Genomic DNA, 27,766 nt, shown 5'->3' on the forward strand with positions numbered 1-27,766 from the left:
TGACCATAAATGACCAACCTAGACAATGCAACATCTATTATCATAAATGTTATTTTCCAGTTAAATCTGATTTTGTGTTTCTGATGTAATTCATTAACAAAAATATTTTCAAAACAAATAGTGTGGCTAGAAGCATGTGAGTATATATAGAAATTAATATATATATATATATATATTATTAATTTCAGATTTTTTTCACCTTAATTTTGGATCTAAGCTATTTTTTATGGCACAGGTGTGTGGGTAACATACATCTCAGTGAAGTCTGGAGTCCAGCTCAGTGAGTCAACAGTGAGAGGACTGTCTGTTGTCTTCTCTGGCTGTTCTCCTTTCTCTTCCAGCTGTCCTCGAGACAGATCCAAACTACTGTAAACCTACACACACAAACAAACATCATATATCATACATCATATATGCATCACTAAACTCCATTAGATTTTGAAGAAAACACAGGTATATGCCAAGGAATACAACAATGAGAATGAGACTGTGGAAGCAAGGAATCCTGAAGCAAGGAAATGTAACTTGAAATGCTTCTGTTGGTCACAGTTAGGTTTTTGTTAGGTTATGGTGTTCTGGATGATTGCTAGGTGGTTGCTTACGGTCCCAAGCCAAATCGGTGGCAAATTTGTAAGAATTTGTCTAATGTTTTTAAATGACCTGCTCACACCCCACTGACGTTTAGGTTTGGGTGGTGTAAGAGATGCAGCTTAGTATTTTATTCAAAATGTGTTTTCGAATAAATTAGGTACACTTGTATGAATTATCATATGAATTTAGTATAAAACAGCTTATTCATAAAATATCTGAATAATTAGAATGCTAAAGAATACAAAGAATCAAAAAATAATACACCCCACCCCACCAGGCAAGTTTGTTTATTAAAAAAAAAATAAATAAAAAGGATTAAACCCAAGCTGCAATCCCATAATTATAGCAGATATGTATAAAATGCAGCCTTCACTAGATTCCTTCAGTGCAAGCATGTTAAGTTTCTGGAAGCAACTGATACTGCAATGCACCAAAGCCTTGCATGCCTGAGAACAAGGATGTGCACGAGTAATTGTTGTGTGTGATATTGTTCCCTGACCACAAAAGTATATCCCTCCAAAAAAAGCAAATGCATGTAAACATATGAGCTGAGCAATATGTCAGAGACAGTCCTGGCCATAGTTTTCAGCTTCTTTATTTAAACATACACTAGTCAGATACTCATTGGAGTCATTCTGCACTGCTTGAATTAAACCGTGTGAGAGGAAAAAGAGACACAACTCACTTTGGAGAATCGGTGTGAAGACGAGGAAAACTGCCGCAGTTCCACATTGAAATCTTCGTCATTGGTATCCTCCTCCTCCTCAGTTTCCAAGTGATGGTACCTATCAGATCGTGCTGCGATTGAAGAAGAAAATGTGTCACATTGTGCGGTGATGCTCTCATGTCAGTTATTTTAAGACCCAGTTATTATTAGAAATCTTAAAAGTAAAGATTTAAAAATAAACATTCTGTCATCTTGTTTGGCCATCATACAATACACAGGAAGAGGAAACAACAGGATGTTTACTTAAATCTACATTGTTATTAGTGCATGTATAAGCATATATAATGTAAAACATTTTGACAAAAGCACAGGGGGTATAAAAAAAAAAGACTAAGCTTGAGCAAACTGTTGACATTTCTCCAAACAAATGACAAAGATTCATATCATCAACCAACTGTGCTATACTAATATATGACTAATCTATCATTCTGGGAACATCTGATCCTCCCTTAAGACATAAAAACATATATGGCACTGGCTCTCAGTCCCGCACTGCTTGCATAGACTGTCTGTGAAGGACAATGATTTCACTCCTGCTGTCACTCACTGTCAAAGTAGCTGGTGTCATCCTCAGACTCCAGCTGGGGGATGAACTCTGCCTTCTGCCTCAGCAGGCTGTTCCAGTCCAGACTGTGAAAGAACTGATGGTGCTTGACCTCATACGCCCCTCCTGCTTAAGGATACACATCCAATCAAATTTCAGAAACACTTGTCCACCCTAAACCTTCTAAACGTGCAAAGGGATGCATTTCTTTTTTAGGTGCTAAGGAAAAATGCAATTAAAAGAAATGTTCTTTGAGGCTAAGGGCCAGTTTACTAAATAGGGCAAATTAGCATGAGTGCGCAATTCCAAAAAAGCCCTAATGGGAGTGGAAATTTCTGTGGGTAATTTACTGAGAATGTGCAAATTAAAGAAGACAGACGCAGCCAGATAATTTTCATAATTACCTTTATAATCTACCAAGAGCAGCACAAATTAGTGTACGCTTTAAGACATGCTTTTTTGGAGCACTAAATTATGGTGCAAATACCAGTAATTTGAGGAAGGCAAACATTAGTAAATCGTGTTGCGTGATTCATTTTAATACTTTTCTCCCATAAATTTTACATCTGAAAGGGAAACTCCTACAAATGCATTTTCAATAAGGTCAGGCACAAATATAACGGTGTCCATGTCTTTTCAGCACTTATTCTTCACTGAGCATCTTTAGTAAATCGCGGCAATTTTTTAACGGCAAAAGTTGGTTTGTGATGCCGCTGTAGTTTAGTGGCTGTGTGAGAGTTTATATATTATGATTTTAAATAAATACATATTTATTAATAGATTTCTCTAGGGCTGGGTAAGTTAACACATTAATTTATTAACACCGACAATTAATTTATCACGCGTTAATGCAGTTTTTTATTATGAAAGTCTGTTGCTCACTGGCTCTGAATATACATACAGACAAATCATTGCTCACAGGAGGGAATGCTCCTGACCAAATAATTTAGGCTAAGCATCAACATTCACAAACCACTGTCCACTGTTACTTTTTAACAGAAAAGAATGCAACGAGCTCGTAATCATGACTTTTATAAGTTGGAAATAAGAGGTTTCCGATAGCACGTGAAGACAGCAGAGAAGCGCTCTCGCTCAACACATGGGAGTGCATCATTTTGTTAACTTTGTGGTTTATTATATTATTATTCACAATATATTGCTTTACAGACCTATCGCTTTTGCCGCTCAGAAATATTCACGCAATCATGCAGCATGTATCAGAAGATCTGCGATCTGTCACGGTCAGTGCTCAATCTCACTGATCTATATATAACTGAACCGTGCTCTTGCCCACCTCTTCCAATAGAGCCAGAGGCTGCTAAACGGAACGATCACACTAGCAAATGAACCAGGCTTTGGGGGTTAAGATTGCCTAGTGTGAGCACACCCCAATTACCCCACATCACGTGGTGTCCTGCGCCGCACTCTGCTGCGATGGGTCCCGTGATCATGCAGGTCTCTAATAGGAAGGTGTCTATTATAATGTTATGATCAAGGCTGTGATCTCTAGAGCATAACTTGTTATTCTATAACAATCTATAAAATATTTTCTATTAAAACTTTAATGCCCCGGCAGTGAAAAATAGCTTGTTTTATATTTAATTAAATTTAATTACATTAATGGTATAAGTTGATATGTAGGCTACAATAATTAATATTTTAACTGCTAATATGTAAAATGTACACTGCTGTAAAATACACCTTATTTGTTTAAAGTGTTTGCAAACCAAATGTTACCACACTTTTGTTCATATAGACAAAAGTATGTCTTATGAAAAAAGACAATACACTACTTTTGAATGCATTATTAGTTTTGTGCATAATGCGATTAATTGCGATTAATCGAAGACAATTTGACTCACTTTTGGAGCTTGGCAAGTATTATCTAAAACATTTTCAACCCTTACCAGTGCCGAGGCGCTCCAGAGGGTTCTGTCTGAGCAGTAGTGTGATCAGCTCCTGAGCATCAGCTGGCGGCGCGTCCTCTCCCTCCGGCCAGTTTATTTCATCTAAGACAAGGAGCAGCAAACAGTTTCATCTTCATTAGCTAAATGGAAAAAAACCAGTGTCTTTTACAAAATTCATTATTTTCATTCAACATGAAAGCTGCTCGCTGGTTTTGTTGGCCCTTTATTGTAACATGCACAGCACCAGACTAATGAACACAGAAATTCTTTACATATGAATCAATCGTGATTATTAAAACACATCAAAATGCCCATTACACATAAATAGGCATCTTAATATTCCACTTTCACATGCATCAATTCTAGCAACGTGCATGGATTTTCAGTATCCAGAGGTCATTTGGCATTTTTCGCTAAATCAAAGAACAGGGCCCTTGACATAATCAAAACACAAATGATTGCAGAGGAACGACAAAACTGAGCTTAGACCAGAAAGAAAAAGAAGGGGACTTTGCCATAAAGGCCAGGGGGATGAAATAAATGAAGAGCTGTGCTTTGTTTGTTTTGCGACTTGTCTCTACAGCAACATGAGCCTCACATTTGAATCACATTAAGAAGCATGAATATGCATCCATGCCCAGGGCAATCAGCAGCTAGCTAGGCTCATTAATTAAGACTCACACCTCTGCTAACTCGATAACAGAAAACTAAGACTAAATGTACTAATGGTAGCAGAAACATTTGGAAGTTGCAGAAACACATGGGACTGTTTCAAGGTTTTCTGGCTTAAAGGATAATAAAACAATCAACTCATATTTAGTCAATTTACATTATTAGGTCTAATTTAAAGCAAATATACAGAACAAATATGCATCTCAAAAAATTGGAATGTCGTGAAAAAGTTCATTTATTTCCAGCAATTCAACTCAAATTGTGAAAATCGTGTATTAAATAAATTCAATGCATACAGACTGCAGTAGTTCAAGTCTTTGGTTCTTTTATTGTGATGATTTTGGCTCACATTTATCTCAACAAATTAGAATATGGTGACATGCCAATCAGCTAATCAAATCAAAACACCTGCAAAGGTTTCCTAAGCCTTCAAAATGGTCTATCAGTTTGGTTCACTTCTGTTGGCTACACAATCGTGGGGAAGACTGCTGATCTGACAGTTGCACCACAGACAACGCCAGAGGCGTCTTACCTGGGCTAGGGATAAGAACTGGACTGTTGCACAGTGGTCCAAAGTCCTCTTTTCAGATGAGAGCAAGTTTTGTATTTCATGTGGAAACCACGGTCCTAGAGTCTGGAGGAAGGGTGGAGAAGCTTATAGCCAAGTTGCTTGAAGTCCAGTGTTAAGTTTCCACAGTCTGTGATTATTTGTGATGATACTTAGCCCAGGTAAGAAGCCTCTGACGTTGTCTGGTTTACTAGTGTAAATGATGTTCATATGGTCATAGTTTATGCTTATAGTGTACATACACTTTTACATAATCCATCTGTATAGTATAGTGTACATACACTTTTACATAATCCATCTGTATAGTATGTTCAAAGTACACCTGTACACATCTGTATATCATGCTGAAAGTAGGGCTGGGATAAAGATTATTTTTTAAACGATTAATCTAGCGATTATTTTTTCGATGCATCGATTAATCTAACGATTAATTTTTACAGGCCGATTCGATTTCGATTATCTCCCCATTAATTGACTACTAACAATTTATACACGTTGATTTACATATCTGAATGAAAAAAACATGAATTCCTTAACATTGCAATATATGTTTGCTCTTAAAATTACAAAATAAAAGACTAAGAATGCATTACTTTGCACTTGTATAGAGATAGCATTCAATAAAACTTAGAAGCCTTGAAAACACATAGCTTACTGAAACAAGCTTACTGAACACATAGGGCCTAGCTTACTGAAAAAAAGTTCTTCTTTCAGATGAAAATAACAACAACTTGATGTCTAGCATTCAATAAAAAAAGTTCACCCAAAATACTTGTTTAGAGCAATTGAAAGAATACAGTAACCAATGTAAACTTTAGGGCTTTAAGCTAATACAGAGAGTGCTTTTCCAAAAAAAAAAAAAAAAAATTAACAGTGGGAGCCAGCAGCCTGTCATGGAGAAAAAAAATCTCTGAATGCTCCACGTGAAACTTTGGCGTTCCGCCCTTTTTCTATCGTGTCTAATGATTTTGGTTAATATTCACGAGGGGAGGGGGGTGGGGGAAGAGAGAGAGAGAGAGCGCTCGTGTAGTTTGAAGACTGTGAGTGAAACTGCGCGTGAAACTTTGGTGTTTCCCCCTTTTTCTATCGTGTTTAATGATTTTGATTAATATGCACAAGGGAGAGAGAGAGCAAGAAGCGCTCGTGTTGTTTGAAGACTGTGAGTGCGCGTGCAGCCGGGGCTCTCTCTCGTACGCGCTCTGTCACTGTCACTCACCGATCAAATAAGGCTTTGACAGCCGCCAAAAAAAAAGATCAATGCAGAAAAACCCCTGGATTGGTTATATAACGTTGGACAGAATGTTGATCCGGCCATCGCGTATATTCAGCGCACATAAGGTAAACGTTTTGCAAACATTTTTTAGAGAAATAAAAACAGGTCGACGAATCGATGCGCATATTTTGCGTCAACGTATTTTTTGCGTCGATGTCATCGATGACCTCGACGCGTTGTCCCAGCCCTAGCTGATAGTATTTAAAATCTGTAAATTCTGTCCATAATACTGCCTTATCTGTATATTTATTGTACATTTGTAACATTGTAGACCTGTATATTCTTTACTTACTGCTTGTTGCACTTCTGGTTATATGCTAACTGCATTTCGTTGCCTTGTACCTTACATGTGCAATGACAATAAAGTTGAATCTAATCAAATCTAATTTGTCATCTGCTGGTGTTGGTCCATTGTGTTTTTTGAAAACCAAAGTAAAGAAATTTTGGAGCACTTCATGCTTCCTTCTGCTGACCAGCTTTTTGAAGATGCTGATTTCATTTTCCAGCAGGATTTGGCACCTGCCCACACTGCCAAAAGCACCAAAAGTTGGTTAAATGACCATGGTGTTGGCCAGCAAACTCACCAGACCTGAACCCCAGAGAGAATCTATGGGGTATTGTCAAGAGGAAAATGAGAAACAAGAGAAAAATGCAGATGAGCTGAAGGCCACTGTCAAAGAAACCTGGGCTTCCATACCACCTCAGCAGTGCCACAAACTGATCACCTCCATGCCACGCCGAATTGAGGCAGTAATTAAAGCAAAAAGGAGCCCCTACCAAGTATTGAGTACATGTACAGTAAATTAAAATATTTTCCAAAAGGCCAACAATTCACTAAAAAGGCTTTTTTTTATTGGTCTTATGAAGTATTCTAATTTGTTGAGATATTGAATTGGTGGGTTTTTGTTAAATGTGAGCCAAATTCATCACAATTAAAAGAGCCAAAGACTTAAACTACTTAAGTCTGTGTTCATTTAATTTATTTAATACACAAGTTTCACAATTTGAGTTGAATTAATGAAATAAATGAACTTTTCCACAACATTCTAATTTATTGAGATGCACCTGTATAGGATTAACAATACAATACATAAACCTATGTTTCCTTACTGACACCAAAAAAGTGCATTATATACTGTACTTTTAAAGTCCCAATGATAGTGACTAGTAATTAAAATAAAAATAAAATATAAACTTCTATACTTATATTTCTATATATACTTTCTATATCTAAATACACTGAACTATAATTGAACAGGTTTGTTTTTTGGATGAGGACTGAACTGGAGGGTAAACACATTTTGGCACAGTCATGAGTACAAATTATATACTGTACCAGAGCATTTGAAATTTTTAGAGGGATTGCATATTCATCACTTTACTTGGCTTAATTTCTTGCAACAGTGTTAAAATGAGTGGATGTGTTCTGTCATTACAGTCTAAAGGCCAGTCAAATTACATATGCATATGCATGATGGCCATGAAAACGATACTACATGTTAAAAATAAATCGCATACATACTTGTCAGCTTAACTAGAAAATAGAATAAAATTATAAATATAATACCAATATAATACTAATATCAAGGATAAATTTATACATTTTTGTTTCAAGTTAATAAAGCTAACATAATGGAATACTTAATTTTAAAATGTAAAACGTGCTTGCCAGTGTTAAAGGCAAATCTGACTGCTTGATTTAAGGTACAGACATAATTAATATCTGTGACAGGCAAGCTATGTGGCAATGATAAATACTTAAAGTCTTTTTCTTTCTTTTTTTAATTTGACATTTTGTTAGACAACTCACAATGATTATTCTCATATAAAAACAAAATGACGTGATTTTATTTGCATAAGACAGCAATGAACAAATCCAGAGAGATCCAGGTTTGCAGAAGAACAGGTGGAGGATAAAAACAGGAGACCCTCATGCCTGAAGGGTCTTTTGCTGATCCTATGTGATACTGATATGTATTAATGAGAAGCAGGGTTGAGATTACGCAAGCTCTTGATGAATGAAGCATGCCTGTATTGCGTAACATGAATTCAGAATGTGACTGACCGCTGATGACCTGGCCGAACAGTTCTTCTGGAGTGTCTCCAAAGAATGGTACACAGCCCACCAGGAACTCATAGAGGATGATGCCCATTGCCCACCAGTCCACTGGCTTCCCATAACCTTGCCTTAGGATTACTTCTGGTGCAATGTACTCCGGTGTTCCACACACCTGTAAAGAAAAATGTATGCACAATTACAACCCTTAAAGAAGTCTTTGATTATGATTTCACTTTTTTAAGTTTAGTTAGAATGTGAAGTTACTGATTGAGCATAAACAACATGTGCAAAATTAAGATGCTTAAAGTTCAATGCAAAGGAATTATTTGAATACAGAATTCACTTTTTTTGGCCTACAACACACGGCTGGTAGGGACTACAGTGAGCTTCTTCCTGGGTTGGCGATATCACAAATCCTAAAATTTACATAAACCTTACCCCCGGAAACACGTGACAAAGGGGGTGAGGCCATGTTGGGCTGCTTTAGAGAAGAGGAAGTGTTGTTGTAGTTGAGTGTTACCGTTATAAACAATTACTCTACAAAAATGCAACAACACAATTATTTACTGTGCTGTACTAAAGCTTTACTAAGGATAAAACCGTATATCAAAAGCTAGCATGAACATCAGTACCGTTTACAAATAACAGTGTATGAGACAATTAACATCCCATTCTGAAACGTCCTGTAAAAGCTGAGCTTGCACAGGTTCTGCTCGATCCTCTTCACTAATATTCTCTGGGCCTGATTTGGGCTCAAATTGATAAGGCAATGATGCTTTTGCTTACGATACACCAGAGCACATGCAACTACTCATAATGGTAAGGGGCATGATGTTTCCGGACAACGTGCACTAGATGGTTAGCGACACACTGGGCCAGCTAACCAATCTGAGCCCATTGCATATTTCTGAGGGAGGGGCTTCATAGAACCAGGAAGTCAACAGACAGTTTTTAGGAGAACAGAAACAGCGGTGTAGAATAAAGGCAAAATATGTGAATAATAATGCATTTTTTTAAAACTAAGCATGAATACACGTCACAGTGCACCCCATCAACACAATCAAGCTTTCGGAAACAGCTGATTTACCAACCTGTTAAGATCAACAAAGCTGCTCCATACTAGGTATGGATGCTGGTGTCAGGTCTTATCTAGCTTAACCAGCAAAACTGTTTAAAGCCATGGCTATGCTAGTCCTAGATCAACAGCAAACCAGCACTAACCAGGATAAACCAGGCTAGCATGGAAATTCATGATTCTCTAAAGACTAGCTCTTCAGAGCACATATCAGACATAGAGGTTATGACAATGACCAAATAACAAATTGTCAGAACTTTCATAGAGAATTGGATCTTTACCTGTTTATCAGAGAACTCTCTAGCATCCTTCTCAATGTGACCCTCATAGAGGTTAGTGGTCATGTTCATCAGCCCCACTTTCGATAGGCCAAAGTCTGTCAGCTTGATGTGTCCCATTGAAGTGACTAACAGACTGTTATAATGTAACAACACAGAGCAAGAAAAATAAAACAATTCATTATATTAGAATTATCAGAGGAAAACCCTGCTTGAACAAAAACAGAGCTGGTAGCTGTTTTTTTTTTTGTCAGTTCTGGCAGATCCTTTGCATACGCTAACTAGCTTAACAAAGATTGCTTTCCAAACTGAAACTGGGTCCACCAGGTGGTAGACCAGCTTGGATCAACTAACACCACAAATCACCAGCCAGAAAGCATGTTAGATCAGCTTCCATCAGCTTGGATTTTTTGACTGTTCATGCCCATTTCACTTTCATTAAGCATACTATGCGGTAGTTCTCTAATCTATCACACACAGCTTACTTGTCTGGTTTGAGATCTCGATGGACGATTCCATAGTTGTGGAGATATTCCAGGGCTAACACAGTCTCGGCAAAGTACATTCTAGCCATGTCCACAGGGAGAGGACCCATGTTCTTCAGCAACGTGGCACAATCCCCTCCTGTCAGGATAGGAAACATACAAATTAATGCTGCATAAAGAATGAATATATATTATAAATAGGATTTATTTAGCATTTTGCATATTTTTATTTATATTTTGCTTAAGTCTCATTTATTTGTTGGTATTTTTTTTCCCTGAAATTTGATTTAGAAAAAAGCAATGTGAATTATTTTATTTAATTTATTGACTGACCAACACATGGTTTACAGCGTATTTAAATATTTGAACAAATGAGCTGACTGTACTAAGACATAATTGGTGTTTACAAAATGTTAAATCTAGTATCATTACTATTACCAAAAGCATTCTGGTCACCATGTTACTACCCATAAAACGTAACCATGCATGTATTTCAAGCACTAACAGAATAATGAAGCAATGTAAATGTGTTACAGCATACCTTCAACATACTCCATAACCATGCAAAGATGTCTACGAGTCTCAAAAGAGCAGTACATGCTGACCACAAAAGGGTTCTCAGCGAAAGTCAGGATATCTCTCTCCACAAAGGCCTGCTGGATCTGGTTCCTCAGCATCAGGTTCTGCTTGTTAATCTTCTTCATGGCAAAACGCTGTTTTGTCTCTTTGTGTCTCACTAAATAAACCGCACTATAAAGAAAAAAAATTAAATATTGGTTTGAATGAACAATGTATGATAATTTAACACAGAGTGACAACGATTTAGAGAAAACCAATTTAAAGGACTAAACTTGGAATGGATTACAATGATTTTGCTTACTGTGCAGTATGTACTACAAACAATGTGCAGCATACATTGCTAAACATTTTACCAAATGATTTGCTTCAGTATTGTCACATGACCTCATTGCATGTTTTAGTCACTTACCCATAAGCCCCATTACTGATCACTTTGATCATCTCAAAGTCAAGCTCACAGGGTTTACGCCGGGACCGCAGTGCTGCGCTCAAACTGTGGGACTGGACATAGAATTTCAATAATTCAAGTATTTAGCAAATAAATCAAAGTTCCCATACTGTAGTAATTTTCATACATTTCATCCTTACATTTAATTTTATTCTAGAAAACACACTTTCCTGTTTAAAAACTTCTCTGTGGCATGCCTTAATAATCACAGTTGTTTATCGGCTTTATATTCCATACATTTTTTAATAACAACTGTGCTCTACAGCAGTGTACTATTTTGCGGTCTTTCTTGGTTAATTGGTTTACTTACACTGACAGACTCATCCGTCTCAGGAGTTTCTGCAATCCCGCTGTCGTAGCTAGTTAACTGGGCAATTTCTGCAAGACAATGAAAATTCATTTGTTGTTTTTTTTATATTACAAACAACATAAAAATACATACTATAACTGAGCTATATTTGAACTAAATGTTCAGGATTGTTTTTGGATGAGGACTGAATTGGGAGAAAAAAAACTATAACTAACAGTAACAACTATGTCCCTCTCATTTTTATTCTTGCTAAACAATATAACTTATGTTTTGTCATTGTTTTTTACTTGAAGAAAACAAGCGAACAAACAAACAAAGAATTAAGTCACTTTTTCCAAAAGAGTAACTTGGTAGAGCTGACTACTGTGGATTCTTAAATTTGTTAAATGGTGTGGAAACATTAAAATCTACACACACCATGAAACATTTACTCGGAAAAACTGCCACTCCAAACAAATCCCGATGAGGCAGTTCTCAAGAGGCTTCAAAAGTAACTGATGAACAGCAGGAGGTAATGAACCGGAGGGTCATTCGGCTGCCTACGAAAGACAACTAAGCCCATCAGAAAGCCCTCACAACAGCTGCCTATGTCCATTTTCAGGTCATCACACCAAATGATGTTGATGTTCTCCGAGGATTAGAAACCCTTGGAGGGCTTTGTAACCAACACTGCTTTGGCAGAGAAGGCAACACAGAGGCATCAAGGTCTATGAGCATATTCTGTTCTCATTACCGATAATGATAGTCTTTAGTACAAATTCAGAGCTTTGTTACAGTGTGAGTGTCTGTACAAGGCTTTCAGCTAACATTACAAGAAATAAAATGCAATAAAAAGGATAGAAAGCATTATCTGCACCTAGACTCCTGACCTTGAACATATACAATGCATTGATACACCAATAAAAATACTGCAATAAATTTAAAGCTTTCTAGTGTGACAACCCAATTTTAGACATATTTGTGCTGCAGTTCAAAATTTGTAACGGAGTTAAAAATATGTGAGCATTTTAGTAATATGCATCAATAATTTCACAGGTATTCTGCGCAATTTTTTCATGTTGTATTATACAAAACTGAACCACAAAAGTCTGTTTTCAATCCAACTGAGAATTCAATGGATCTGACAAAGGCTCCAATCATGATGTTCATGACTGACTGACAACACGTGAGCCATTTGAGAGAATGGGTTCACATATTGGCTAATATAAACATGATTTAAAATTGAGATATACAGTAACTTAAAGCTTACATAATAAAATCTTGGGAACAAGTTAATGTCAATTATTTATTTGCCTATATTAATTTTCCGTATATCTGTGCCAGTTATTAAAGCATCATGTTGAAAATCACGTTGGGACTTGGGAAAAAAACAAAAACACTTAAAGGTCGTTTTGAAAGTCCACTGAAAATATATCTTCTTACATTCTTGCCATACACAATGTGCAGTATGTTAAAGATATATATTATTTGGCAACATACTTGACACTCACTCGCCACAAAAAGTCACCACTCGCCACAGATACAGTATAATACAGAAGCAGCATCACAAAGCAGCATCACATTAGTAAGCAGGAAAATAAAATTAATCAACTATAAAACTAATTCAATTTCAGCTGTAAAATAGATAACAGTGTCATTATACAGCTTAACGGAGTTCAAAGTCTGTCCATCCGATGCCAATAAATCAATAATATTACACTTTACATATTACAATCTTTAACAAAATAAACAAACCAGAGACAACAGTAGCAAGATACCAAGTGACTGTGGGGAGAAGAGAGAAAAAAAACTTGTTTTTAAATAAATACATACTTATTATTTATGCAAAAACAACGATATATATATATATATTTATTTAATAACTGTGATAAATTTTGACCAATTTGTTAAATTTTGTTCTACTCTGTCATTTTATATATATATATTGATCAGTAACAAAAAGCCTAAATAAATATTTTTTGTTATAATGCTGTAAAACAATAAAACAAGCTCCCAGCAGAAAGACTAGCTTCATAGGCACTGAACTCATCATTGTCATGTATAAAAATTTGACAGAATTTGACAGAACCCGGGGCAATTCAGCAACTACTTATTCCTTGGAAGCACTCAGCCTGTGAGCCTGTGAATAAAACTATTTCCTAACGGACTGATAAAAACTTGTGAGCCCAGACTCCCAGAAGTTGCATGATTGTCAGCCAAGCAAACTGAAACAGAATTTTAACTTGCTTTTGGCATTGGTGCAAAATCTCTCAAACACCTTATGAACAGCCCATGGGTGAACCCTCCGAGACTACTGAAAACCATGTACTGAGGTCGTCCTACCCTCAAGTGGGTCCCTTGTCAGACCAAGTTGGCTGATAATGTAGCGTGGGATGTCGGTCTTGATGCCTTGGCCCTCTTTGGCATGACCCTCTGCAGCCTCCAGGAGATGATAAAACTCTTCAGGGTCAAACTCCTACAATACAGATAGTATTTATCTTTAACAGAAAACTCTGACTACACTTTGACTTTTATTTGCATAACTTTAAAGGAACACTCCACCGTTTTTTGAAATAGGGCTTATTCACATTATTTCCTACATTTAGATAGTTGGGCAAATGCATTTTTGTGTCAGTGCATGCATTGTTTTAGTTTGACTGGGTCGGCGTTAGCTTAGCTTAGCACAATGAATGGAATCCTTTGTTGCCAGCTAGCATGGCCTGAGTAAAAGTGATCAAAAAAACCAAAAAAAAAACCACCTAATTACTTCTTGTGGCCTGCGTATTCACAACGAGTACAAATAGCGATCCAGATTAACACTAGGCGATTTCCTAGGCAGATATTGACTTGGGACTATATTATGGGGAAGCACAGGCGAAGCACTGCTGCTTAGGCGAAGCACTGCTACTTCGGTGCAGAGATATCACGCAACACATGAAATCCCACGAATTCCGTCAACATAGCGGCGTGCAACGCGTCAAAAAAAACAGAAGAAGAAGAACATACCGGCGTGACCTGCACCGAGTGTCTTCGCTTTTGGATGATTTATTTTGAGAAGTTACAGCAAACATGGTTATTACCTGCATAGCAAAAGGTTGTGAGAACAAGCAAAGGACATACACGAATGTAATGTTTCACAGAATTCCACCTAATGTGGAACTGAGAAATAAATGGCTAGCAGCTCTGGAGATCTGTAGTTCAACGCCTCTCAACAAAATAAAGCAGTATCGTGTTTGCGAAGAACATTTTGCACCAGAGGACTACTTTGAAAACACAGGAAGAACAAAGTGCACATGTAAGTTGTCTTTTATTTCTTTTCCTATATAACCTATATTGCCTGTGAAAACATCAACTCTATGTGAATACAGCTATAATATGGGTCGATCTATACATGCGTCATGATTAAAATAATCACTTACTCTGTGGACAGCTGTCCATTTGGTCCATTCGGCGTGGGGCGTTTTTTCCAGTTCACTTTGTCACACCGGAAAAAAAAATCGAGTACTGCAGAATGGATCAGCGCTGTGAAATCCTCTGTAGATGTGACACAACTTCGGGCACGTTCATCTTGATCTGACGTGTTGAGCCTGCTCATCAATGGCAAAAACATGTCCCACTCTCTACAGCATAGACACTCTATTTCCGTCGGCATAGATTGGCATATTCCCCCACATTCACACCACCAGTTCATGTTGGCTCTCATCACGAGCGATCGCAACCTCCTCCTCCTGTCGTTCTATTTCCAAAGAACGCAGCTCGTCTTCTGTAAACTCTGGTTCAAATAGGTATGGTTCTGGTTCTTGACTGTCTGAGAAGTCACCCTCTTCGTCTCTCTCAAAATCAGCCATGTTCATCGCCATTCGTGTACTGTAAGGAAAATAGCCAGGCAGCTACTATACTTGACTATTCACGCCGGTATGTTGACGGAAGTCGTGGGATTTCATGTGTTGCGTGATATCTCTGCGCCGAAGTAGCAGTGCTTCGCCTAAGCAGCAGTGCTTCGCCTGTGCTTCCCCATAATATAGTCCCAAGTCAATATCTGCCTAGGAAATCGCCTAGTGTTAATCTGGATCGCTATTTGTACTCGTTGTGAATACGCAGGCCACAAGAAGTAATTAGGTGGGTTTTTTTAATTTTTTTGATCACTTTTACTCAGGCCATGCTAGCTGGCAACAAAGGATTCCATTCATTGTGCTAAGCTAAGCTAACGCCGACCCAGTCAAACTAAAACAATGCATGCACTGACACAAAAATGCATTTGCCCACCTATCTAAATGTAGGAAATAATGTGAATAAGCCCTATTTCAAAAAACGGTGGAGTGTTCCTTTAAAGCATTTAGTCATACCAATTTAAATTTTAACAGATATCTTACAACAGATAGATGCAACAGGATTTTGTATGACTGACCCAGACCACTGCTAAAGAACTATTATAGTCAACTTACCAGACATTCAAGGAGTCGAGCAGGCCTGGCGATGACGATGAGAATCTTCTTCACCAGCTCCTTGATGAAGGTCACCTCTGCACTTTCCGATCGCTCAGTTGACTGAATTACAATGACAGAACACATCACAAGTGGCCATCTATATACATGCATCAATGAAAGCAATGATCAGAAACAACTTGAAATGGAAGAATACACAGGGGTAGAAGTATTTTAAACATACAGAAAGTTAGTTTTAGCTCAAAAGAATGAAGAAAGCAAAGTCTCTGGAGGCATCATTTACCTCCTGAAAGAGCCTTTCCAGTTTATCCGTGAGCTCACAGAAGTATCGTGAGGTAATGAGGCCGAGACGGGACTTTTCCAAGCAGTCTCTGGCCAGCTCAATGATCTGATGATGTGCGAAGCTGAGGACACCATCAGCCAGAGGCAAGACATTCTCAGGGGAGTTGCTTCGAATGATCTCCTTGATGCGCTCCTCCATTTGAGCTGTGGCCTGAAGGGTGGAGAGAACAAACCAACAATGAATTCCCCTTTAAAGATACGATCACTCGATACTGAAGAAGACTGGTAAAAGTAGGATAGGTAGTATAAGTAGGATACACTTACCTTGGGAAATCTTTCCTTGTACACATGATTCATCATGATAATCTCATGGTCACAGCACGATTGGGATCTTCCAGGACTGTCAATGCAACAATGCAAAGAAATATAATTATATAGTTATAATGCCATATTTGGCATACTACTTTTAATGTACTATGATTTAGTACGCAGTAATTCTTGCATATTATTCCGTTTGTAAACTGGGATGCAGATTAAGACAGATCTGAGATAAATTTAAAAAGACAACAACAATTAAGCTTCCTCTACCTTAGACTGCGGGAACGTGGCCGCATAGGCGTAGCTCTCCTGAGGTCATCTCCAGCAACGCTCTCTGTGTAGAAATGCTTGGACAGGAAGTGGAGCTCATCTGGTGTTGGCTGGAAAGGCAGCTGATGGAGCTTCTCCTGTGATGAACAGGACGACTGGAAATGAAACGAAAATACATTGAAAAAGAAAAGAAAAGAGAAAAATGAAATGAAAACAAAACCAGAAAGGAAAGATGCCCACTGATGTGTTACTTAACACATCATTAGGTGATAATGCAGGTGATGGATGAAACTAAACACAGCAATGGATTTTAACTGTTTTCCTGTTTCTACATATGATGTGGAGTGGAGACCTCAGTCAATACGCAAGTACTGTATAATTCAGAAAGGCGGGGCATAGAGAAGAAACAATAGTGTAGTACATGTATGTGGAAAATAATGTTTTTTTTTTTTTTTTTTTTACCTTACACTGCATAAACACATTTCATTACAACAAATACAAAAAATAATGTTCTTTTTAGCAACATCATATGACCCCTTTAAGTATTTATTTCTAATTAATAGCAAATGTTACTGAGGGGAAATTTCTGATTGGCTGGTTTGCCAGCATCATACAGCTAGCCATCTCCTGTAAACATGGGCAGCTGCAGCAACTGTGTCACTAAACAACAACAACCAGAGAGTTGGGTGGGTGGGCAGTCTGGCGCGGATTCAGGGACATATTTATCAGCAAACAAATCTGGCGCTGCTCAGAGGCACATGAATCAGACCAGGAGACAGTCATGGCAGCATCTGTTGCCTGTGGCAGACAGTCTCAGCAAAGCATCAATTCAGTTGTGCATGTGAGTGCAAGGACACAGACACAAACCCAAAGCTTCAAATCAGAAACAGCAATGAAGCTTGCAATGTCAACAACAACAAAAAAGTAATGTTCAGTGCTACTCCAACAAGCTGTATACAGTTTTAATTGATAGTATCATGTAGAGATGTTCCGATACCCTTTTTCTCTTCCCGATACCGATTCCGATACCTGGGTTCAGGGTATTGGCCGATACAGAGTACTGATGTTTTCTTTTCTCATCTCCTCTCTCTCGCTCCAGTTTTTCACAAGTTCATCAAACAACAGCAGTAAGAATATTTCATCAAGCACGGTGAGTAATGGCTTCTCGTGCTATTGTGATTTGCACCTCTTGTCACATGTACAGTTTATCTATCTCTGTCGCAGATGAGGGATTCACATGTGATAAATGCAGGTAAATAGTTAGGCTGACAGAGAAGATTTCAGAATTAGAGACACGCATCCAAACTTTAATTGAGGACAGTAAGAATGTTAGGGCTCTAGATACGGCTTTGGATGCGTCTAGCTCAGGGATTCCTGTACATTGTTCGGTTCCGGCAACAGAGCAGGGCAACTGGGTGACAGTGAGGGCAGCGTAGTCGTGGGTCAAAACACCGCTCTTCTGTTCCGATCAAAACATTAAACAGGTTCTCCCCACTCAGTGATGCACCCACTGAGAAACCTGATGAAAGTGCTCTAGTTATTGGTGATTCTATTGTACGGAACGTGAATATAGAGACACCAGCCACCATAGTCAAATGTTTACCGGGAGCCAGAGCGCCTGACATCTTGGCAAATTTAAAAGTGCTGGCTAATGCTAAACGTAAATACAGTAAGATTGTTATTCATGCCGGCGCTAATGATGTTCGACTTCGCCAGTCGGAGATCACTAAAAATAACATTAAAGAGGTGTGTGAACTTGCAAGCACGATGTCAGACACTGTAATATGCTCTGGTCCACTCCCTGCTTACCGTGGTGATGAGATGCATAGCAGATTGTCATCACTCAATGGCTGGATGTCTAAGTGGTGCCCACAGAATAACATAGGTTTCATAGACAATTGGACGAGCTTTTGGGGCAGACCTGACCTGTTGAAAAGAGACGGTCTTCATCCCTCCTGGGGTGACGCCGCTATTCTCTCTAGAAATATGGCAAATAGTCTTAGTGTTTATACTTGACTAACTGGGGCCCAGGTCAGGAAGCAGACAGACTGGCTAAACCGACCGTCTGCTAGCCGCCTCCCGTCACAGAGGTCAGTTAATTCTCAGCACATAGAGACTTTTTCACCTAGATATCACACTATAGAGACTGTGTCTGTTTCCCGAACTAGAAAATACAAAAAACATCCAAACCAAGTTAAGATTAACAATTTAATTGAGGTTCAACAAATAAAAAACAGATGCAATATGGATAAACAAAATGATAAAGCTTGGCTTATTGAATATCAGATCCCTTTCTACGAAAACACTTTTTGTAAATAATATGATCACTGATCATAATATAGATGTGCTCTGTTTGACAGAAACCTGGCTAAAACCTGATGATTACATTATTTTAAATGAGTCCACCCCCCAATATTACTGTTATAAACATGAGCCGCGTCTAAAAGGCAAAGGTGGAGGTGTTGCTTCAATTTATAACAATGTTTTAAGGATTTCTCAGAGGGCAGGCTTCAAGTATAACTCGTTTGAAGTAATGGTGCTTCATATAACATTATCCGGAGAAACAAATGTTAATGATAAATCCCATGTTATGTTTGTACTGGCTACTGTGTACAGGCCACCAGGGCACCATACAGACTTTATTAAAGAGTTTGGTGATTTTACATCCGAGTTAGTTCTGGCTGCAGATAAAGTTTTAATAGTTGGTGATTTTAATATCCACGTTGATAATGAAAAAGATGCATTGGGATCAGCATTTATAGACATTCTGAACATTTCAGGACCTACTCATTGTTGAAATCATACTCTAGATTTAATACAACGGGGTTGTGTTGGCGCAGTGGATAAGACACACGTCTTTGGTGTGAGAGATCTGGGTTCGAATCCACTGTGAGACACCAATGTGTCCCTGAGCAAGTCACTTAACCCCTAGTTGCTCCAGAGGCGTGTGACCTCTGACATATATAGCAATTGTAAGTCGCTTTGGATAAAAGCGTCAGCTAAATGGATAAATGTAAATGTAAATACTGTCACATGGAATTGATGTTGATAGTGTTGAAATTATGCAGCCAAGTGATGATATCTCAGATCATTATTTAGTTTTGTGCAAACTTCATATAGCCAAAATTGTAAATTCTACTTCTTGTTACAAGTATGGAAGAACCATCACTTCTAACACAAAAGACTGCTTTTTAAGTTATCTTCCTGATGTATCCAAATTCCTTAGCATATCCAAAACCTCAGAACAACTTGATGATGTAACAGAAACTATGGACTCTCTCTTTTCTAGCACTTTAAATACAGTTGCTCCTTTACGCTTAAGGAAGGTTAAGGAAAACAGTTTGACACCATGGTATAATGAGCATACTTGCACCCTGAAGAGGAGCGCTGTTGGAAAACAAAACTAGAGGTATTTCGTAGCGCAGTAGTTTTATGTTTGATATTTGCCTAAGATCCTTTAGGGACCGTCTGAAAATTTACCTCTAAACGAAACGTAGTACAATAATATATTCAAATTAATCAGTTTACAATAAATTAATAATTTACTCAAACTGACTAAATATATATGGCGAATAACTTATTTCTCTTTATATGGACACTACTCATATGCTTTTAAGAAAAAATTACAATACTTAAAAAACTTTTTTTAAATGGGGGTTTTCGTGTTCAAAATGTTGTATGTTACTAGTATGTTGCTAGTGACCAGACTGACTTGCTACAGTTGAAAAATTGCCAATATCTTCCACACTGTATATACCCTTTTGGGGTCTTATGGATTTTGTTTTGTTTTAAATAATTGTGAATGGCACATACACTATAAGGCAGATATTAGCAATTTACATGAACTACATAACTAACAACATACTAGTACAACCTGTGAAACATGAAAAAATCCCTTTGGGTAAATGGGTCTTTTTTTTTTGTTTGTACTGTATGTAATGTAAGGGAGATATTGGCTAAATCTAACCTGTAGTAAGTCAGTCTTGTATCTAGCAATGAACTACAACTGTTGGAACATGAAAACCCTTTCCAGGGATCTTTAATATGTAAATAATTGTATACTGTAAATATATGAAGGGAGGTATTGGCAAAATCTCACCTGTAGAAAATCACTATGAGAAATACAAGATTAAAGTGAAAGTGAAAAAAGTGAAAGTGACGTGACATTCAGCCAAGTATGGTGACCCATACTCAGATTTCGTGCTCTGCATTTAACCCATCCGAAGTGCACACACACAGAGCAGTGAACACACACACACACACACACTGTGAACACACACCTGGAGCAGTGGGCAGCCATTTATGCTGCGGCGCCCGGGGAGTAGTTGGGGGTTCAGTGCCTTGCTCAAGGGCACCCAAGTCATGGTATTGAGGGTGGAGAGAGCACTGTACATGCACTCCCCCACCTACAATTCCTGCCGGCCCGAGACTCGAACTCACAACCCTTCGATTGCGAGTCCGACTCTCTAACCATTAGGCCACGACTTCCCCTTAACTTAATTAAGAATTTAACTGTGTTATTTAATTAATTAATCAAATTAAGAATTTGACTGTGTTATTTAAAATTGTAATTAAAACACATTGGACCTTTTAACCCAGTCAGTGGAATTGTCAGACGGTCCCTTGGGTGCGGTAGCACGTAAAAAAATTTTTTTTCAGTTTAAATTTTCAGAATTAATATACCTAGATTGTTTTTAACTAATTTTTTTATGTTAATATAAATTGGTTGCATATTTTTAAAACTAATCATGGTATTGATATCTTTGTGGGACTGTCGACTTTATAGATCAGTGGTAATGGAAATCAATTATAAAGAAAATACAGCGCATTGGATTCTTTTTGACCCCATTTGCTTGCCTTTATATAGTTTGCATAATCATCAATAAAATGTATTCTGAGATCTGAGGTCTTATATCACAGTATTAATTGATTGAGAAGCATTACTCGTCATTGGGGAATCCTGGAGTGTGATGTGAGGGGATCCCCAGTATTACACCACAGCGACGCAAAATAGAATAATCGAACTTCCCATCACTAATGTCTGAACTATGATGTAAAAATTGGCCCAAAGCCTGGCCCGAGGGGTGTAAAATAAAGTCGGAGCCCATTGGGCTCGGGCTAAAATGCAGGGCTCTACTTCTTGAATCCTGAATTGAAATGTATTTTATTGAATTTAATTTTTAAAATGGGGGCAGGGCTTTGTAGACAATAGGGGGTTTTGGAGTAAAAAGGCTGTCATGTGAGTCATGTTTCTCATTTGCTAATAAGTGTTTTACTTCACATGAGATTATTTTTTTTAGTTATAAGTTAGGTGTGTTTATAGGCGGTAGACAGAGAGGTAGCTCAGTAACAGAGCCTTTGTCATCACAGTTCAAAGCTAATTTCTGTTTTACTCAAAGGAGGCAATCATACTGACAGTGATTTATTTGCCTATTGCCAGCAAAATGACTTTGATGTTGATTGCTGATAGGCATTTGCTTGATATGCAGCATATTTTGCTCAACTTTGGCACAACGCCAAAAGTGGCATTCAAATCTCTTCAAATCCAAATAAAAACAAATGCCATTTTCTCCTTCAAACTTCATTTTCAAAGTCACTTTGTTGCGTCAAATCTCTGCCAGTGAATGCACACTCTACCATTTGAAAAACATGTGGTACTTACAGAGACGGTGGAGCTGGGTGTGTTTGTTCCATAGCCAGAGGAGGGAAGGGATGCCAAGGACCAGCGTCGCCCATCAGTCCTACAAACACAGACATCCCTCAGTCCATTTCCCCTCAAATAATTAAAGGTACTGTGTAGAATCATCATCAGTAAATGGCATATACTAGATTGCATTGCATTGGATCCAAGACATGAGAGGCGAGTGGTACAATAGATAAAAGGAAAATGCTGAGTGAGTCATTTATTTTCAAAGTAGAGCAGATGAAAGACAGTGGAAGTGTAATCCATGAGCTGGGGCTGCTATCTTTTCAAGCAGTGCAATTTCCTATGAATCTCCTGGTTGATTGAATGGTCTGATGATAATCACAGGAAGACAAATGCCACAAACACTTTGAGGAGTGTTACATGGACTGCGTAAATACAGAAAATGCCTAAAAATGGTTGTGTAGGCACTTGATGTCAATAGCCACAGTGAACAGTTCAATGTACATGGGAAGGTGCGTGATGCACTATGGTAGATTTCTGGCACAAATGTACAAGAATAGAGTGAATCTCATGAACACATGTCAAGGTCAGATCGCACCCCACCAAAAAATAAAAAATAACCTTAGGAAGTTATATTCATACATTTTTTTTGAATATTTTTATATTCATTACATTATATTTTATATTACAGTTTTTTTTTGTGATTTTTTTTACCATAATAATTAAAAGACAAATTCTCATTTGCCATAATGCTTTTTTATAAAACTATCATTACTATAAAAATTTAATTTACTATTTTACTGAATTCATCATCATTACTAAAAACATTACTAACTAAATTACTTACGCAAATTTAAAAAAAGCTAAACATTAGGATATGATTTCCTATTGTAACACTTCACAATTTAAATAATTTATTTGTTGTTTGTTTGTTTATCATCATAAAAATAACACTACAATGGAAAAACATTTTATGTTCCAAATGGGAAGGAAAAAAAAAGGTATCATGAGATTCGCTCAGTAAGTTTCATTTGAATTACCTATCTGCTTTTAGTCCATGACTAGAGGATTATAAATAGTAAAAAATAAATAATAATAATAATAGAAGTAAAACACATCTTGAAATAAAAGACAAATTTTTCACCGTCTGATCAAATATAGTTTGATGTGACAAGTTAAATTTGAACTTCTGAACCTCGGTTTTAAATTTATTCCCATCTAAAACTGTAGAAAGCCTGTCAGCTCCTGAGTTTTTCAAAAGCAGCAACCAAGAGCTTTCAACAGCCACATGCTCCTCACTTCAAAAACATTGTTTACTTGAACATAGTACTGACGTCCTGATATTCCTGACAGATTTGGACCACTATTCTAATAATACAGATATTTAACTTTTAAATTACACCTTATGAGTGCCATGGGTAGTTTACACACTACATTCCTTTTCCACATTTTCATTTTCTAAAATTTTCACCACAATGATCCCACCTTTAATGTAAGTATTAGATTTTATTTCTTTCTCTTTTGCTCGTAATCAAGGTAGAAACTTGGTAACTAATACATATAGAAATCTGCTCTTTAGAAGTGTGCCATGGGTATAGATGTCATTACCTGCGTGTGAAGGAGAAATGAGCTGAAGCACTAGGGGAGAAGTTTCTAGGGCTGTCTTGTGGACTGGTGCCTAAAAGAAAGAAAGAAAAAAAAAGTTTCACACTATTTACAATGCCAACAGTAGTCTACAAAGTTATAACAATAATATTAACATTTATTTTTTCTGCAGTTATATATGGCCAATATATGGCCATGCCAGCTCTATCATCTTTTCTTAAAGGGATAGAAAATATTTTAAATAAACAAAATTTTGGTTCGGTCCACAAAACTATCACATTGCCTCAAATGTTTTGGATTACAACTAATAACTCAAATGGACAGTTTTTAATATTTTATGTTGCCTTTTGTCCTTTTGGCAAACAACATAGGAGTGGGTTAAGCCAGAAAGGTCTGTATGCCATTGTCAACATATGTGCCCTGTTATTAGCTGAACCCCACTGTTTCTAGAGATTGCTTTTGGCATTATGGCCACAACTGAGTGTCTGGGAGATCCCAAATCATGGTCATTAGAGCCAGTGTCCCACTTCCACCTACAGAAAAACAGCCTTCTGCCCTGCAATAATTATAGTTAATTAACCTAATTGAACAGGGGAAAGAGTTAATCATTAATTAACAGACATGTCTAAGGGCCCACCGGTGCTGATAAAGAGAGGCCCCTGAGCTTTGCTGATGGTGGCTGCTCATTAGTGGTGACTCATTTACTGATATTCACACACAACTGATAAACAGAGTCTGATAAAATACTGAACTTCTATTTTAATTTCTATTCAGCAAGGATGCATTAAATTAGGGATGCATCGATCATGATTTTTCATGGCCGATTCCGATATAATAAACAAGATATTTGGTATTTAATAGGCCAAACTTGCTTTTGGCTATTGAAAACAATAACTGTAACCATCTGAAATTAACAGCAGTAACTGCACAATAAGTAGCCTACATTCAATACAAACAGTATTGGTACAGACATCAGCATTTAGCTTTTGATTTTGAATTGGGTTGAAACTACAGAGAACTGGCCTTTAATAAAAGATTAACTGTAACCATGTGAAATTAAAGGCAACAACTGCATAGTTCTACAATACAATATAAAATGTTAAAATCAAATAACGTTGGTGCGATTAAAACAAAGATGCAAAGTGTTTCATTCATCCATTTAAAAAAATAAATAAAATTAGGGTAATGATTCACATCTATATTTTTTTACTTGAACCAATGAAAAATCAATAACTTATTGTCTGAAGTAAAAAAATATAGATGTGAATCATTACCTTAAAATGTTTTAATTGGATGAATGAAACACTTTTTTTCAGTGTGCAACAGCAGGTGATTTTTAAATCAAATTAAGTCTATGTAATTTTAAGGTAAAATAAAAATAATCATCCTAATGCAGAACTGACGTTTTTTTCTGGCTTTTCAAACGTTCTAATTAAAAAAACGTGAGAAGTTAAGCTGAACATCTCTTCACGGTCTACTCGTGTTAAGGGGGCGGACCGGTACAGTTTACGCTCGCGCAGCTTTAGTGCGCAGGAAAGGCTCTTATTTGTGCGCCAGTACAACAACGGCTGATCGCTTCCTGCTATCTGTACCTCAGACATCAAACTCTGCATTTCCAGTACTGATCGGCTGCCTGTGTCCTGCGCAGAGATTTCGAAATACTCTTCCACACAAATGACATAGCGAGCGATTACAATGTAGTCTGTGCACGCGAGCGCACTTCTGGAAAAATCGCCTGAAAAAAGACCAGAAACCGGCCGATTGCCGATCACGTATTTTAAGCAAAAACCGTCCGGTTCCGATTTATGGCTGGTCAACCGGTGCATCCCTACATTAAATTGACCAAAAGTGACAAAAAACTTTTATTCACCATACAATTCTGCAAAGTAGGACCTACTTTAGATTGTATCTATGTAATTATATTTAAATGAATATTTGATACAATGCACTTATTGTGTACATGTGTTATGTGTTTGTACTTACATTTTAAAAATACCCTAACCAGGTGTGAAGTAACACATTTTTAAGTAGCCAATCAGAACATAGATTAATTCAAAGCTATATATCATATTAGAGAGACTTTGCTATGGTTAGGGCTACACCGCAAGAATAAGAATTCAAGTGTCACTTGGACAGACTCTAGACAGAAATCATCAGTTTCAACACACATGCACTTATGCAAACTGACAAACACACTGAACGAGTTACCTGTGTGTGATGACAGAGGTGAGTGTGGTCGAGGAAGGGCTGATGACTGTCCACTCCCTATCAGACTTTTTCTGTTGCTCGTTCTGCAGCTAGAAATAGAAAGCATTGTGTTTTGTTGAAAATGACAACAACATTAAGAGTCATTTTAGCATCGAGTCACACTGACACAAAAAGTTATATTACTGAAGCATCAATACTTTAATTGTCCATCTGTCATGGTTTACATAAAATATCACTATAGATGTAAAAGTATCATTGTAGATAACTGAAGTTACATTAGTTTTATATAAACTTCAGGTAAATAGCAAACATAATTTACTGTAACACTGCTCTGTGAATGTGCCAAGAAAAAACGGTGATAATGAATTTAAATTCACTCTCCTACTTTACATGACCCTAGTGAATTATTTAATATTTAACATCCACACAACATGTCATCTTTACAACAGCCTTATAGCTGAATAGGTAAATAATTTGCTTAAAAAAATTAATATATTTGTAGAGTGTTAAAAAGTAAAAAAGTCTTGGAAAACCAAGAAGAGCTCTTTCAAGACTGTCAGGTATGTTATTAAATGACTGATCAACTCGAGGCATTCAAAGGGATACACAAAATGTTGCCCTGATGCCATTGTTTCATTTCCAATATCAGTCATGTGATTCAGCTGATCAACCAATCCAATCCATTTTAAAACACACTATATGTTCATTTTGTTAGGCATTACATTTTAGGGATAGTTCACTCAAAAGTGGAAATTCTGTCCTCATTAATCAACGTCATGTTGTTACAAATTCATAAGATATTGGTTAATATTCGATACACAAATTAATGTATTTTCAATGAAAACAGAGATTTCTGTCCCTCCTTTTTTATTGGAGCATATCATGGCCCACGATCAGGGCCATAGCTGGGGTTTACGGGGCCCCAGTTGGCCCGGTTTCAAACTCTGTGATCTTTAATTTATCATTTTCCTCTTGAAAACATGAATAATTTACTAAGGAAAAGGCCATGAGAAATAAGTGTTGGCCACAGCTTATTATGGGCAGGAAGGTTAAGAAAGTTGATTATACCTCTCTGAGTTAGAGAGTCACCACATTAGCTGAAAATGTGCACAATTTTATTAAAACGAGCCATTTTACAGCTTTAAGTGAACTAGGATGAACTAAGCAGCAATCTTAAGTACTCAAGCAAGACCTTCACTACTACCAGTAGAGAAGAATACGATGCATAAAACATCTAGAAACATACAAACCACTGAATAATGCGACATTTGTGTACATATGCAAAAAAATAAATAGAAAGAAATTAACAATTTAAGTAATTTTGCTGAATGCAGATGGAGAGGTGGATGACTCTAAAAGGGGGGAAATAATTTAAATGTTAAGTAAGAAAAATGGCAATGATTCATACATTAAATACTTTAAAATGAGCCATAGCCTACCATTCTTTGTGTATCATTCTTGTTTTAATATTTTTCCTTGAAGCCCACTTATGTTAG

General features: G+C 37.2%; 1 protein-coding gene and 1 pseudogene across 5 annotated transcripts in view; one reads left to right on the top strand and one right to left on the bottom strand.

Annotated features, from left to right (window-relative positions):
• LOC132133461 (microtubule-associated serine/threonine-protein kinase 4-like) overlaps positions 1-27,766 on the bottom strand; it is a 133,593-nt gene that overhangs the window by 13,417 nt on the left and 92,410 nt on the right. For 3 of the 5 annotated variants that reach the window (XM_059546309.1, XM_059546332.1, XM_059546325.1), the window contains 18 exons: positions 26,271-26,359; positions 24,066-24,135; positions 22,473-22,551; positions 16,811-16,965; positions 16,547-16,622; positions 16,224-16,433; positions 15,941-16,042; positions 13,839-13,971; positions 11,517-11,584; positions 11,168-11,259; positions 10,721-10,929; positions 10,180-10,318; positions 9,698-9,830; positions 8,348-8,513; positions 3,770-3,871; positions 1,866-1,991; positions 1,277-1,389; positions 253-374 (listed from right to left, as the gene is read on the bottom strand). In XM_059546309.1, the coding sequence (XP_059402292.1) occupies positions 253-374; positions 1,277-1,389; positions 1,866-1,991; positions 3,770-3,871; positions 8,348-8,513; positions 9,698-9,830; positions 10,180-10,318; positions 10,721-10,929; positions 11,168-11,259; positions 11,517-11,584; positions 13,839-13,971; positions 15,941-16,042; positions 16,224-16,433; positions 16,547-16,622; positions 16,811-16,965; positions 22,473-22,551; positions 24,066-24,135; positions 26,271-26,359 (2,184 nt within the window). The remainder of the gene's footprint in view (positions 1-252; positions 375-1,276; positions 1,390-1,865; positions 1,992-3,769; positions 3,872-8,347; positions 8,514-9,697; positions 9,831-10,179; positions 10,319-10,720; positions 10,930-11,167; positions 11,260-11,516; positions 11,585-13,838; positions 13,972-15,940; positions 16,043-16,223; positions 16,434-16,546; positions 16,623-16,810; positions 16,966-22,472; positions 22,552-24,065; positions 24,136-26,270; positions 26,360-27,766) is intronic. The other 2 variants (XM_059546318.1, XM_059546313.1) reach the window with 2 other exon arrangements.
• On the top strand, positions 18,208-22,277 carry LOC132129810 (uncharacterized; annotated as a pseudogene).

This window comes from Carassius carassius, chromosome 4, assembly GCF_963082965.1.
Source record: "Carassius carassius chromosome 4, fCarCar2.1, whole genome shotgun sequence".
NCBI classification, from domain to species: Eukaryota; Metazoa; Chordata; class Actinopteri; order Cypriniformes; family Cyprinidae; genus Carassius; species Carassius carassius.